The 12,851-nt window shown below is 45.1% G+C and overlaps 1 protein-coding gene across 41 annotated transcripts in view; it reads left to right on the forward strand.

Moving 5' to 3' along the window:
• Positions 1–12,851, forward strand: part of FHIT (fragile histidine triad diadenosine triphosphatase) — a 997,853-nt gene that overhangs the window by 849,854 nt on the left and 135,148 nt on the right. For 40 of the 41 annotated variants that reach the window (XM_039481728.1, XM_039481723.1, XM_039481722.1 and 37 more), the window contains one exon: positions 11,040–11,108. The exons of the other annotated variant lie outside the window; for it this stretch is intronic. In XM_039481728.1, the coding sequence (XP_039337662.1) occupies positions 11,040–11,108 (69 nt within the window). The remainder of the gene's footprint in view (positions 1–11,039; positions 11,109–12,851) is intronic. 41 annotated transcript variants of the gene reach the window in all.

Here is a 12,851-nt window from a genome sequence, read left to right on the forward strand (position 1 = left end):
ATCCAAAGTCAATGAGTCTTTCCATTCATTTCAGTGAGCTTTGAATCAGGCCTGAGATGACCGACTTAAAGGATCTATGTTTCCTTTGACAGATGTAATTTGTGCCAGCATTTGGCACCCAGAATTGAACTGCGAGGATAAATCTGATTGCCTGAGTCTCGAACACCCTCCCTGCAGATGTAACTCAGGTGGCAAGAGGTGCAAGTACTGAGATTTACAATTGCAATTCATTTTGAGCCTGATCCTGCACCACTGAAATAAACAGGAGTTTTGCCCTTTGTGAATAAAACTGTGTTAGTCAAAGGGGATGGCGGGCCTCGGCCCTTTTGAAAACATAGGCTCTGATCCTGCAAACACTCACAAATTTGCTTAACTTTAAAGCATATGAGCAGTTCCATTGACTTCAGGGGCTTAAAGTTGAGGATATGTCCAAGCAATTGCAAGATCGGCACCTGCGCATATGATGACTCTAAGAACACATTAAATACAAGGTGAAGACTAGATTGGAAAATGACATATATGCAAATAGAGAAATATCATGATTTAGCTAAGTTCTTCTATTTCAAGCTAAATGAAAGATAGAGGCCAGTACCGTGGGAAGAAAAATATGAAGCGAAGACCACACTGAAACATTAAAAAAATTCTGATTAAGTAAAAATTCTGTTTCTGTTGAACGTTTTTTTTGTTCCAGTCACATAAATTGCCCTCTTTGAAATACTAAATCGCCTACAATCAGCTTTTTATAGCAGAAGATCATTTTACATGTAAAAGATTTCACTGAAGCAGCGAAAGCGCTCTGATGAATGTGCAGACTTGGCAATAAAACAGAAAAATATTCCTACACTCAGGGAGCGATGGCTGCTTGGTGTAGTTTTTGTATATAAATAACTTTATTTGGTCTTGAGCTTGTTGCACCTAGGCACAGAGATAGCACCAGTTCTAAGGCAATGTGGCTCTCAGGGATGGAAGAGGACTCATGACTGACACAAAGCTTGGGGAGTTTTGGCCAACAGACTGACCGATCCTGTGATATTTCATCATTCACCCAGAGTTGTGGGGCTTGGTTTAGGGACTGTCACTGAAAATCTTTACCTTCTCCTTGCAGTGGCCCCTCTTTGAATGGCTCTAATGAATGGAAGAGCAGCCAGGAAGAAGACATGAACAATACTTCAGTCCCTCAGAAACGAACCCTGTCCCTCTAGAACATACTTGCAACAATTGTGTAACAGATAACCATCCAAAGGAGATATTAGTGTCCCCCCTCCCAAAAAAGCAAGTCATTGTTTTTGTCTCCTATGTAAATCCATTTACAACTGAATTTCTCTGCTGGCCCTCCATCGTTTCCATCCCCGCTCCTGTCCTCAAGAGAGGTTGGACTGTTGGAACTATTTTGGATGCTCTTATTTCCTTCTAGTGGAGACAAGGTATATTTCACCGCTTATCTCAGCTGTCCCTATGCATGTGGAGAAATACCGTGTGGGGGTGTGGGGGTGAGAGAGAGAGAGAGAGAGAGATCATTATTAATTCTCTAGGGACCTGAAAGTCCTCTAGAGTCTTTCCAGTGACATCAATGGTCTTTAGATCTCATTTCAGGTACCAAGTCCATCTGTTATCAGAGCCAATGGTCAAACTCACACTAACTTCAATGAGGTGAGGATCAGCCCCTGGAAATTAGTTATGGGACGGTATGAATTAGAATGAGTTAAGCTGTATCAGACTCTATGGACAGGAATATTTGTCATTCATTTCTTGATTCTACCTTTACCTCTTGGAGCCTGCTGAACCTTACAAGATTTTTTCGGGGTCTGAAATGTATCTGATTAGCGCTAGAAAATAAATTAGCATTTTATTGCCCTTTGTATCTGACCTTTTAGAGGGCTCCCATTCTTTTCATTAAATGAGGTCTCTGAAGTGAAAAGCACAGTCATAATGCACTGGACCAGTGAGATAATTAGCTAGCACATTCCCCATAATTAGTGTGTTAGCATCTCTGGAGGGACATGAAAGCATGCGCTGTCCCTTTAACAGGACAATTTGATAATCCTCTTAACATTTTCTCTTTGGGCTGATAATATTTCACAGAAATTTTACTTTGTAAAATATTCCTAAAGGGAGGCTTAAGCAATAATGCACAGATTATGGAAATGGCTTTCATTAAGTGTAGAGAGAGACTTTACCGATGCCATGAATGGCTTCGAAACACATAACCCCCATTAGGAGCTTCATTTCAATGTTTATTCGTGGAGCAGTAAATGTTTATTATAATACATGTTATTGAAGCAAATTAAAGAACTGTAATTATGTGTATGGCAAGTGTTAAGGCAATATGCATTCATCACGGCATAAGTAAAGACTGGGGGGGAATATGCAGTCACAGTTTAAATTTGCATCCAATGCTTTGCGGCAAATACGGATATTAAGGAGAAAGGCTGATCTAGGGCAAGGGATAGAACTGAGAGCCAGGTGATCCAGGATCTGTCCTGGAGTCTGCCACAGGCTTCCTATGGGACCTTGGGCAAGTCACTTCACCTTTCTGTGCCTTATCTGTAAAATGGAGACGATGTTTCACATGGGTGCAGCAAGGTTTTCAATTCACTGCTATTTGGAGAATGGTTTGAGATCCTTGGGTGGAAGATACTATGTAAATACTACAGCGTTATTACTGCTTGACAACAAAGTAAACACAACAGGGCAGGGCTGTACCACAGCTCCAATTGGCACCATGCAGGATGTGGCCAGGAATTGGCTTGGCAAGCCCCTGGCCCTAACAATTCTGAAAACGGCTCCTGGGGACACAGAGGTGCAGGGCTTAGACCCAGCTCAGATGCACCGGCAGGGACTTCCCCCTCTGTTGAACATTCTGTGCTGGGTATTTGCAGCCAGAATCCGGCCCCTTTGCACCCCTGTAGTGGCACAAAGGAGCTGAATGACAGGCCAGACAGCCCCTGCATTCTCTGGCTCTGATGGGGAGGGAAACCTGCTGAGATCAATGTCCTTTGGCTGCAGCCCTTGCTCACATAAAGGGCACAGTTGTTCACTCTGCATGCACAGGCGGGAGAGTTAACACAAGGACATACCTCTCATTGGGCCAAACCCTTCCCTCCTCACCCAGGGCGTTGAGCTAAGGGGAGTGCTGCTGCAGGGCTCCGGATTGCAGCCCATCGAAAGGAGAGGCTCTGCCCCCGGAAGCAGGGATTTTGAAAAGATCTGAAGGGAATTAAATAACCAGATTCTGTGGTAGTTGAGTGCCTGATTCCCAGGCCCAGCCTTATCTTCTGGATTGTTTAAATGATCCTAGAATAGTTCCCAGAGCTTGCAGAGACAGAATGGCAATAGGATGGCTCATGCAGAGAGGTGAGAGGTAGATGGCAAGAATCCATGGGCCAGATTCTCCTCTCGTCCCAGCTTTACGGCAGTGGAACTTCGTTGACTTCCACAGAGTTGTTCCCAAGTGCTGAGCCTCGGGCCATGGGTGAGGGGGCAAGGAGTCTGCTTTCAGCTCAGTGGCAGTGCTGCAGGCCTGGTTCACTTTCACTCAGTCCCTCGTTACCTCTCAGAAAGACAGTGCCATAGGACCCACATTGACGCAAACGGTGCTGCTGCATGGGCTAATTATCATGATTCATGCCAGGTTTCCTGCTTTTTGGCTGCCCTCCAGTAAACGCTCAACGTTCCCCTGTGCTGTATAAGTTTTAACCTCAGCTCTTGAGTGGGTTTGAAAAGGTTCTTGCATAGTTTTCCCTTCCATTCCTATCATTATGGTGTCAGAGGTCTTTGTTCCGGCCCACCCACAGCTCCTCTTTGTAACATTTCCTAGTCGTCGGCAGATAAGTCGTTTACTGAGGACACTGGATCTCTAAGTTGGTAAATCTCTCAGTGGGAGCTGTTTGAAAATATACTTCACTAAGGGTCTGGCTAGGCTGGCACTGGGAGGTGGCATTCCCAGTTCGGGCAGATGTACACGCACGTTAGTGCTGATCTAGCTAGCGTGCTAAAACTAGCGGTGTGGCCACAGCAGTGTGAGTGGCTGCTCGGGTTACTTGTCTGAGTACAACCCTGCAGCTTAGCCCTTGGAAGCAAGGAAAAAGCAAAAGCATCATGGGAGTTGCCTGGAGATCCTCCCCCATTCTCCCACAGGGCTGTTTCCCTGGTCCTCTTCTGTCTCTGCACCCTGTCTCTAGGTGATCCCATCCGCTCACAAAGCTTCAGCTGCCATCTCTGTTTGGATGACTCAATCTTTCAGCTCCCAGCCTGTCTCCCTTAATCCAATCCCCCCGCATCTCTGACATCTCCTGCATGTCTCACCATCATCTTACACCTAAATGACCAATACTAGACTCAGTATCTTCCCCTCCAAGCTTTCCCTTTCTCCCCAGCACTCTCTCACTGCTAAAAGCACCACTGTCCTCCCTGCAACCCATGCCTGTAACCTCCTGTTACAGGTGAGCCGCTAGTGCTGATTCTGCCTCTCAGTGCCGGCCCTCTGTGATGGGAGCCTGTGACCAGGACCCAGGTCTGCTGGGGAATACAAGGGCAGCCAGTGAGGGTTCAAGGATCTTGCTGAGAAGAAGGCAGCTTGGTGAAAGCTCTCCAGTGCTCCCAGGCAGAGGAACCAGGGAAGCCTCTGTAGGAGGTGTGGGGTTAGCGAGAACTTGGGAGGGGGCTCTCCATACCAGCTAGATGGAAACCAAGACAAACCAAGAATTTGTAGATGCCTGGTCTCTAGACCTGCCTAGGTGGGGCTTGCTAGAAACTGATGAATGGGAAGGGCTGCACCTTTGAAGTTGTTTGCATTGCATAACAACAACAACAACTTTATTGAACCTACTAACTTACAGATAATGCTACATATCTTTATGGGCCAGTAGAGAGAGCTTTTTCTAGTAACTAACTACCTACAGGTGTTCAGACCTTTCTTTTACAGAGTGCTTTTGTTACAGGCCAACTAATCAAGTAGTTAATCAAGAATAACAAATGGATGTGATATGGGAAGACCAATTTACAAGAAGGGAGAATTGTCCTATTTTTCATATTGCTATCTAAGTAGTGTGTATGTTACCCTTTGTCACCCACTCTCAGTCTTACTCAGAGGCTGGATATTATTCTGGAATTCTTGCTGTGAATCTTGTCACGAGAAGCTTTTTCTCCTGTAAAATCCAGTGTCTTTGGAATGGACGGCAGAAGTTCTCAAGCAAACAAGAAAGTGCGGTCAGCAAAACTCTGCTCTTTTCCCAACCACGGTCCCTTTGATTGCAACGTTGTGCCTGGGGCATATCGCCGCCGGTCGCAGAGCACAGCTCGGTAACAAGTGGGAAAGTGGCTTGTCCTGATCAGTGCCTTTATCTGCCAGGAAGGTTGTAATGCTTGTCACAGAGCAGAGCTGGCCGTACCTCTGACACCTCCCCCACAAGTGCAGTCTGCACAGGTGACAGGCTCTGAGCCTTCACCTCTCTCCGTGGAATCTCACCTTTCTCTCACTCCAGACTGGCTCCTTGACTGCAAACCCTTTATACCAGCTATGATTGCAGAGCAGGCCTGAGTGGATCTGGATGCCCTGTAAGACATCCCTTTGGGGCTTGTGACCAATGTGAGAATACAGTGAGACAAACTAGAAGGAATCAAAGCGTAACAAGAGAAAAGGATTAAAACCATAGAGGGCCTGTGAGCAGTTGTCTAACCTATATGCTGTGTAGTTGTAGCCATGTCAGTCCCAGGATATTAGAGAGAGGCGGTGGGCGAGGTAATAGCCTTTATTGGTCCAGTTTCTGTTGGTGAAAGAAACGAGCTTTCGAGCCCCACGGAGCTCTTCTTCACGTCTGGGAAAGGTATTCCCAGCTTCACAGCTCTGTGGGGCTCGAAAGCTTGTCTCTCTCACCAACGGAAGTTGGTCCAATAAAGGCTATTACCTCTCACACTTTGTTTTACCGAAATTTAGATAGGCTTAGCTCATCCAGACACCCCCACTTCTGGGTGTGAGGGGACAGTCTGCCCCGTGCCACCCTTGTGTTTCCCTCGCTGTCTTCAGGGCCCCCGGTTCCTTGTCCTGGGCCTCCTGAACCAGTTTATTCATCCCACCAGTGGTGGTTACAGTTAATAGCCCCAGATCAGTGCTGACAAACTCTTAGCTGGGCTATTGTTTCCTTTCCTGTTGGAAGTTATCCTTGTAACCCTGAAACAAGCAGTATAACAACCAGGCAAACGGCACACACAATAGTAATAAAATAGTACAGGATCTTCTATATCCTTCACGGTGCCATATGTTAATGATGGCTGATTCAACACCTGTCTGTTGCCATTCCATCTGTTGCCAAAATCACCTTCAACATCCATTTCTGCAAGCTATTCCTAGCCTATCAACAGACATTTCTATAACTAGTGCAAGGGGACTGATCGGCTATTCAAACATGATTCACTCTCTATATATGTATATCACCTTAGCTATAGGCATCACTCTGTGCATGGCCTATAATATTAAAACAAAACTCACCTGAGCAGGATGGATTATCTCTAGGAAAACAGGCTCCAGTTTTCTTGGCTAAGATTTTTGCAAGTATTTTGCAGCTCACGCTCACTGGTATAATTCTTTAGAGGTATAATTCCCACAAATGCCTGCCTCTTTGCCAGATTTCAATATTAGAGAGATTAGTGCACTCTTGAATGACCTAGGCAACCTGCCACTTCCAAAGTCACATTGAAAATTTTGCATAGTCCTGAGCCTAAGATTCCTTCATTGAAACACAAATGTTGGAGATGGCAAAGATCTGCTGGATCTAGTCAGTTCCCTGGCCCATGCAAGCTTACTTCTTGCAGGGCATTCTGGGTTGTCAAGTGATGGGGCTGTCACTGCTTCCTGTCGTGCAGCCTGATCAATCTCCCCATTAGCAATTGGTGTTTATTGATCATTCTTCATATTGAGGGAGCACTTAAACTGTGGTCGGACCTTTCGAAGGTGAGAGGGGGCAGTCCCTGCCCTAGAGAGCTTGCAGTCTAAAAGGCATTACTTTCTGAAGGTCGTAAAAAAGAGCATTTGGAGGATTTCTTCTGTGACTGGCACACACTGGTGTTTGGAACGTGCCAAATCCGAACGGAAACAAAACCAGTGGCTAAACACACAAAGCACTGCAGGTGCAAGTTCACACATCTCTGTCCTGATGTCAGTACCATGGATTGTTGTATCAAAATAATGGGAAACCAAAGAGCGCTCTTTAAGAAAAAGGAAATGCAGCTCAGCAGAGGTTGAAAGCTGTTCGGTGGAGTGGGGCAGGGCTGACAGTTGAAGGGTGTGGGATCTAGAGAGTGACCTGCTCTCTTCGCTGCTTGTGGTCCTTCCAAACAAGGGTGGGGCACATTAATTACCAAAAAGGTATCTGGGATATCTGCAGTCAAAGCACCTGCTTTCTTACTTGGTCGTGGTTACCTCATCCGAAAAGCATCCCTCTTGGTTTTTAAATAGGGTAGTTAGAGTTTGTTCTACAACAGATCGCGTTCCATAAAAACATAATGCAAATAGTAAAGGGGAACGAACCATGCAATTGTCCTACTGTTTTTAAGTGGCCCAGATGCTGGTATAAACATGGGCAGGGGTTGTTTTTTTTTAATACAATTGGTATATCTTTTGTGTTTCTCCTTTTTCATTCTAATCGCAGGCAGCCTTCCTGGATAGAGGGTCACATTAGGAAACATTTACAGTGCAAGTCAGCGTGCATTGTATCTTACTGCTTTTTTCAGTCTAAGAGCCTGAGTCCAAGTCCATTGAAATCAATAGGCGCCTTCCCATTGACTTCAGTAGGGGTTGGATCATGTTCCTACTTGAATTGCCCAGCTTGTCTGTGTCTGTCATATATAGTACCTATCCCAAATATACCTTGGGACACTTTCCCACAGAAATGAAAACAACTATTAAAAATAGCTCTGTTTGTCTTTGTCTACCACTAGCTAGCTGATCTAAGGCTATAGACAAATGGACAGAAATGCATTCAAACATTCCAGTGTCAGGGAACTATCAAGACCTGTGTTCCAGAAGGAGAGAAACTGAATGGCAGGTTATTTACAGAATATAGTGTACATTTAAAAACGAAGAAGCACCCCAAAAGCTTTCTGGTCTGGTGAAATTTCCAGCACAACCTTTAAGCTCCATTCTCTTCTTTTTCTTGAAAATCCTTAATTTTCCAAATGTAAAATTGAAGGCCCAGTGGTACCAATGAGCAACTTTCAGCTTGCAGTTCGGTTTTGAGCAATAGATCATCAGAGCAATGATGCCCAGATGATGTATTACACTAATACATCATACCAGCACTATCGCTTTCATGATATATTAGTATAATCCACTATCAGTACACTATCACTGATGTATTACTCAAAAAACACAGTTTTTAACCTACAAAAAGCATCTTCAGCTGTAACCTGATTATTATTTTTCTTCAGCATAAACAATAGAGTATGCCTCAGCTTTCTCTAGGTCAGTCTAGTTAAAAAGGGAGAGGTATTCAGACTACCTTGCTAACTGAAACTTTTTCTGTAATTTCTCTCTATTCCAGTGAGCAAAAGCTTTTTATGGACTGAAGCTAACACCGTATCGCAGTGTGTAAATTTCCTACCAAACAAACAGGCAAAATTATTTTGATTTTTGGGCTCAATCTGCACTTGAGCCATGTGTTCTGCGGTTCATCAGTGGGGGTTGATTTGCAACTCAGCAAGTGATACCGGGGCAAAATCCAGATAACACTTTGCACAAAGCACTCAGGGCTGTTTCTGATGCCCCCAGCTTGACTCTATCTAGGCACTGAGTATGAGGCTTTGTACAATCATAGCATTGGAAGAGACCTCGGGAGATCGTCTAGTCCAACCCCCTGCTCAAAGCAGGACCATCACCAGCTAAATCCTAGTCTAACTAGGACCCTTTGCTCTCCCTCCCCAATGACAAATTGAAGGGTTGTATTCAGGGATGGGTTACGAAAAGAGAGAGAGCAGGGAAAAGAGAAAGCAAAGCCATCTTGCCATTTTGTAGCCCCCTTCATCCAGCCTGGAAAAGCCTTTGCGAAGGGGAGTTTGGCCTGATGCTCTTCATGTGGCGTCTCTGCTGGCAGGGGAGCCCACGGAGGACAGCTCTCTGCTGAGAATGGCTGCCTCCAGCTCCTGAATCTTCCTTTGTACACGTCACAGGAACTTCCCTGGCCCAGCTGCTGCTGCAGCCAATGGGGCTGAATCCAAGATAGAGTTGGGCCAGACTGACTGACATGACTTGTCTAATGCTAAGAAGGGAGTCAGGGACAAAAGTGAAACGGGGATAAACTGCAGTGAAGTTACACCAGGAAGGCGTTTGGGCGGCTGTATCCGAGGGTCCCCACTGTGAACGGATAGCGATACTTAGCTACCCACTGGGCTGGGGGAGAGGAGAGAAGCTGTTAAAGGCTCAAACTGGAAAGCATTATATAAATGCTCAATATCCCATGGCTGTGATATAATTTCTAGTATAGGCTCAGATACCACTCTGATGGGTGCTGTAGAGATAGCTGAGAGAGATTGTGAGGTTTACTGCTGTGGCCACAGATGCACAGGCTGCTGCAGCTGGACTTTAAATCTCTCGCTCTCTGCCCCTCTCCCCCTACTTCTCTAGCTCATCCAGAGGCATATTTGAACTTTGGGACTCAATTACCTATTTGTTTGCCCCAGTAGTAGCAGTATCTGTGATAGGCTTCGTTGTTGAATTTAGAGCCAGCTGGCAAAAGGCTTCAATCCTGTAGGAGTCTCTCTCAGTTGGGCTGCGTGTACATTCACCTTAGCACTTCTTCTCGGATGCTGAAATACGCTGCAATAGCCTGGTTTGCTGTTCGCCAGGCTAGTCATGCACAAGCTTAGTCTTAAGCTCTGCACAAGCTTAGTCTTAAACTCTGCACAAGCTCAGGTGTGAGGATTCTTAGCAGTAATAATTATTAAAAGATGAGGGTTCACCTGTTTGAATTTTATCCCCGTTTCATTATTTGAAATTATTTATTTATCCATCTTTCCCCGGAGTTCATGATTAAATACAGCCCCTCTCTCTCCATAGAATAACAGGGCCAATCTTAGCTGAGCTGTTGATGTCAACAGTACATCACACCTCTTGGAGGCAGCTAACAAGGAAGAGATGCTTTTGATGGAGGGTGGTGCTCTTGCAGCTACCAATGCCGGGGTTCTGCCGAATATGGAGGGAACTTTGGGGCCTGATCCCTTGTCCATTGAAGACAATGGAAAGACTCCCATTGACATCAGTGGGCTCCTTCATTTCCACACGCCCGTTCTGGCTGTACTCGTCCCTTAACTCTTCTTCCTCATAAGAGTTGTGAGCCCTTTGCACTCCCAGAACCTGGACTTTCAGTGGGTTTTATGCCACCAGGGCCCTCCGCCACAGATTGTACCAGCAACATTCAAGTTCCACTTTCTTGGAAGATGTTGTAAAAGCAAAACTTTAATTTATCTTTTTTTAGTCTTGCAAAATACATGCTGTTAGGCATTCTGTACATCCCCATGTGTCCTCCCGACAATACCATTGCTACCTGAACAGCTGTGTGGTTTGACAGCAGAGTCTGAGGAGAATTTCCTTTATCCCGTAGTCTTCTCAGAACACTGCCGAGCCAACACAATGTAACCCTGACCCTGCAGCCCCCGGCTTACACCTGCTATCTACCTTCTAATGCAATCCGAAGTTGGCAAATTCTTATTCCTGTCAGTTTCAAAGTCACAACAGTCAGCGTTAAGATATGCTGTCATTTCAAAGTGCTGGCTAAATACAACTCAGACTGACAACTCGGAATAATTCCTAAACTTTCTGGCATTTCACTCAAAAGCTCACATTACAACAAAGTTGCTTTCTCATGTTTTTCATCTTCCGTAGTCTCCGAAGATTTGCAGTACAGTTATAGAACAGGGTAACATTTTTTTCCTCTGATAATAATAGCGTGGGAGCCAGTGTGTAGTAATAGGATGTCAGGAAAACATCACTGTCAGCCTACAAAATTTATCATGATAATCACCATTGTTTGTTGTTTTTGAATTTTCAGCACGTTCATGTCCATGTACTTCCAAGGAAGGTTGGCGACTTCAGCAGAAATGACAGTGTCTATGATGAGGTAGGTCTCATTCAAAGATCTTATTGCTAGACCAAAGTGAGTGTCAGTTTAATCAACTTAATGAGCCAGGTCTTGCCCTAGATAAAGTGGCATTATTTAAAGTGAATGCCACCAAATTTGAATTTTTAAACTGCTGGCAAATAAACTGGTGATTACAGAACAGCAAACAGGATAGTGTATGGATTTTCTTGCAAGCCAAGGAGCAATTTATGCAATACATAGGGCTGTAAAGAAGTGTTGGGCGACCCCTTAAGTTCATGTGAGCTACCCTTGCTGTGCGTAGTTGTACAGAGGAAGATACAGTCTCACATGCTACTTCCACCTTTTCATGTTCTCTGTGTGTATATATATTTCTCACAATATGTTCCAGTCTATGCGTCCGATGAAGTGGGCTGTAGCCCATGAAAGCTTATGCTCAAATAAATTTGTTAGTCTCTAAGGGTATGGCAGGTAGTGATCGATCTATCGGGGATCGATGTATTGCGTCTTGTCCCCGTCGACTCCGGAACTCCACCAGGGCAAGAGGTAGAAGCGGAGTCGACGGGGGAGTGGCGGCCGTTGATCCCATGCCCTGAGGACACGAAGTAAGTCAATCTAAGTCGATCTAAGATGCGTCGACTTCAGCTACGCCAGGGTTTCTCAAACAGGGGTCGCCACTTGTATAGGGAAAGCCCCTGGCGGGCCGGGCCGGTTTGTTTACCTGCCCCATCTGCAGGTCTGGCCGATCGCGGCTCCCACTGGCTCCGGGCCAATGGGAGCCAGGAAGTTGCGTATCTCGTAGCTGAAGTTGCATATCTTAGATCGATCCCCCCCTAGTGTAGACCAGGCCTAAGGTGCCACAAGTACTCCTGTTCTTCTCACATTCTGTCCCTCATGCATAAAAGCAGGAGTGGGAAGGCCAGGGTGGGGAATGGGCAGCATTTTGCACCATGCCCCAACACACGGGTCAGCATAGCTGCGCCAGCACTGTGAGGAAAATAGCTTTCCTTGGCCATAGACGTGGTGCAGTGTACTTCCCTCTCAGGGCAAGAAGAAACCCAGCAGGCTGATTACCAATCTCAGAGTCACTGTCTGCCTCCTGGCCTGCTCCAGGGGCCACACAACCAGGCAAGCCCATAGTTCAGCCCTAGAGATCAAAATTAAGCAGAATAGATGTGTGTGTCTTTGCTATACAAATGCACGTGGCTCTGATTGCAGGATTGGAGCCATAATCAATTACATTTTCATGTAATTACTGATTTTTTTTAAATGAACATTTGTATTGGGCATTACCACTTTCCCCAGCTGATAACAATCTGAATGAGTTAAATGACAATTCTAATCAACACACTTAAATGTACAAACTTTATTCCTTCCTGGAAATTATTAATGTCAACTTTTTTCAACACCACGCCATCTGTTTTAGGAAGAATTCATCATATTTTTCTGCTGTTGCACTTTTTTCCCCTTTGTGATGTGCCTATGATGATGCTTCCCTATAGAATGTTATTTACACATTCTGAAATGAAAAATGTTATACCGTGTTTTGGATCATCTCTAAATGTTATGACTATGTAAAATGATTATGGCAGTGAAATATTAGCTTTGGCAGTAATGTGTATGTGAGAGTTATGGGATGGATGGGGGTCCTGACCCTGGAAAGCACAAGTAACCAACGATGCACAAGTAGACCAAATGAGTTCATTATGGCAGTACTTGTGTACTGCTGTGATTGAAGGAATATCAGCAACTTGAAATCCAATC

The sequence above is a fragment of the Mauremys reevesii genome, linkage group 7 (genome assembly GCF_016161935.1).
Source record: "Mauremys reevesii isolate NIE-2019 linkage group 7, ASM1616193v1, whole genome shotgun sequence".
Classification (NCBI taxonomy): domain Eukaryota; kingdom Metazoa; phylum Chordata; order Testudines; family Geoemydidae; genus Mauremys; species Mauremys reevesii.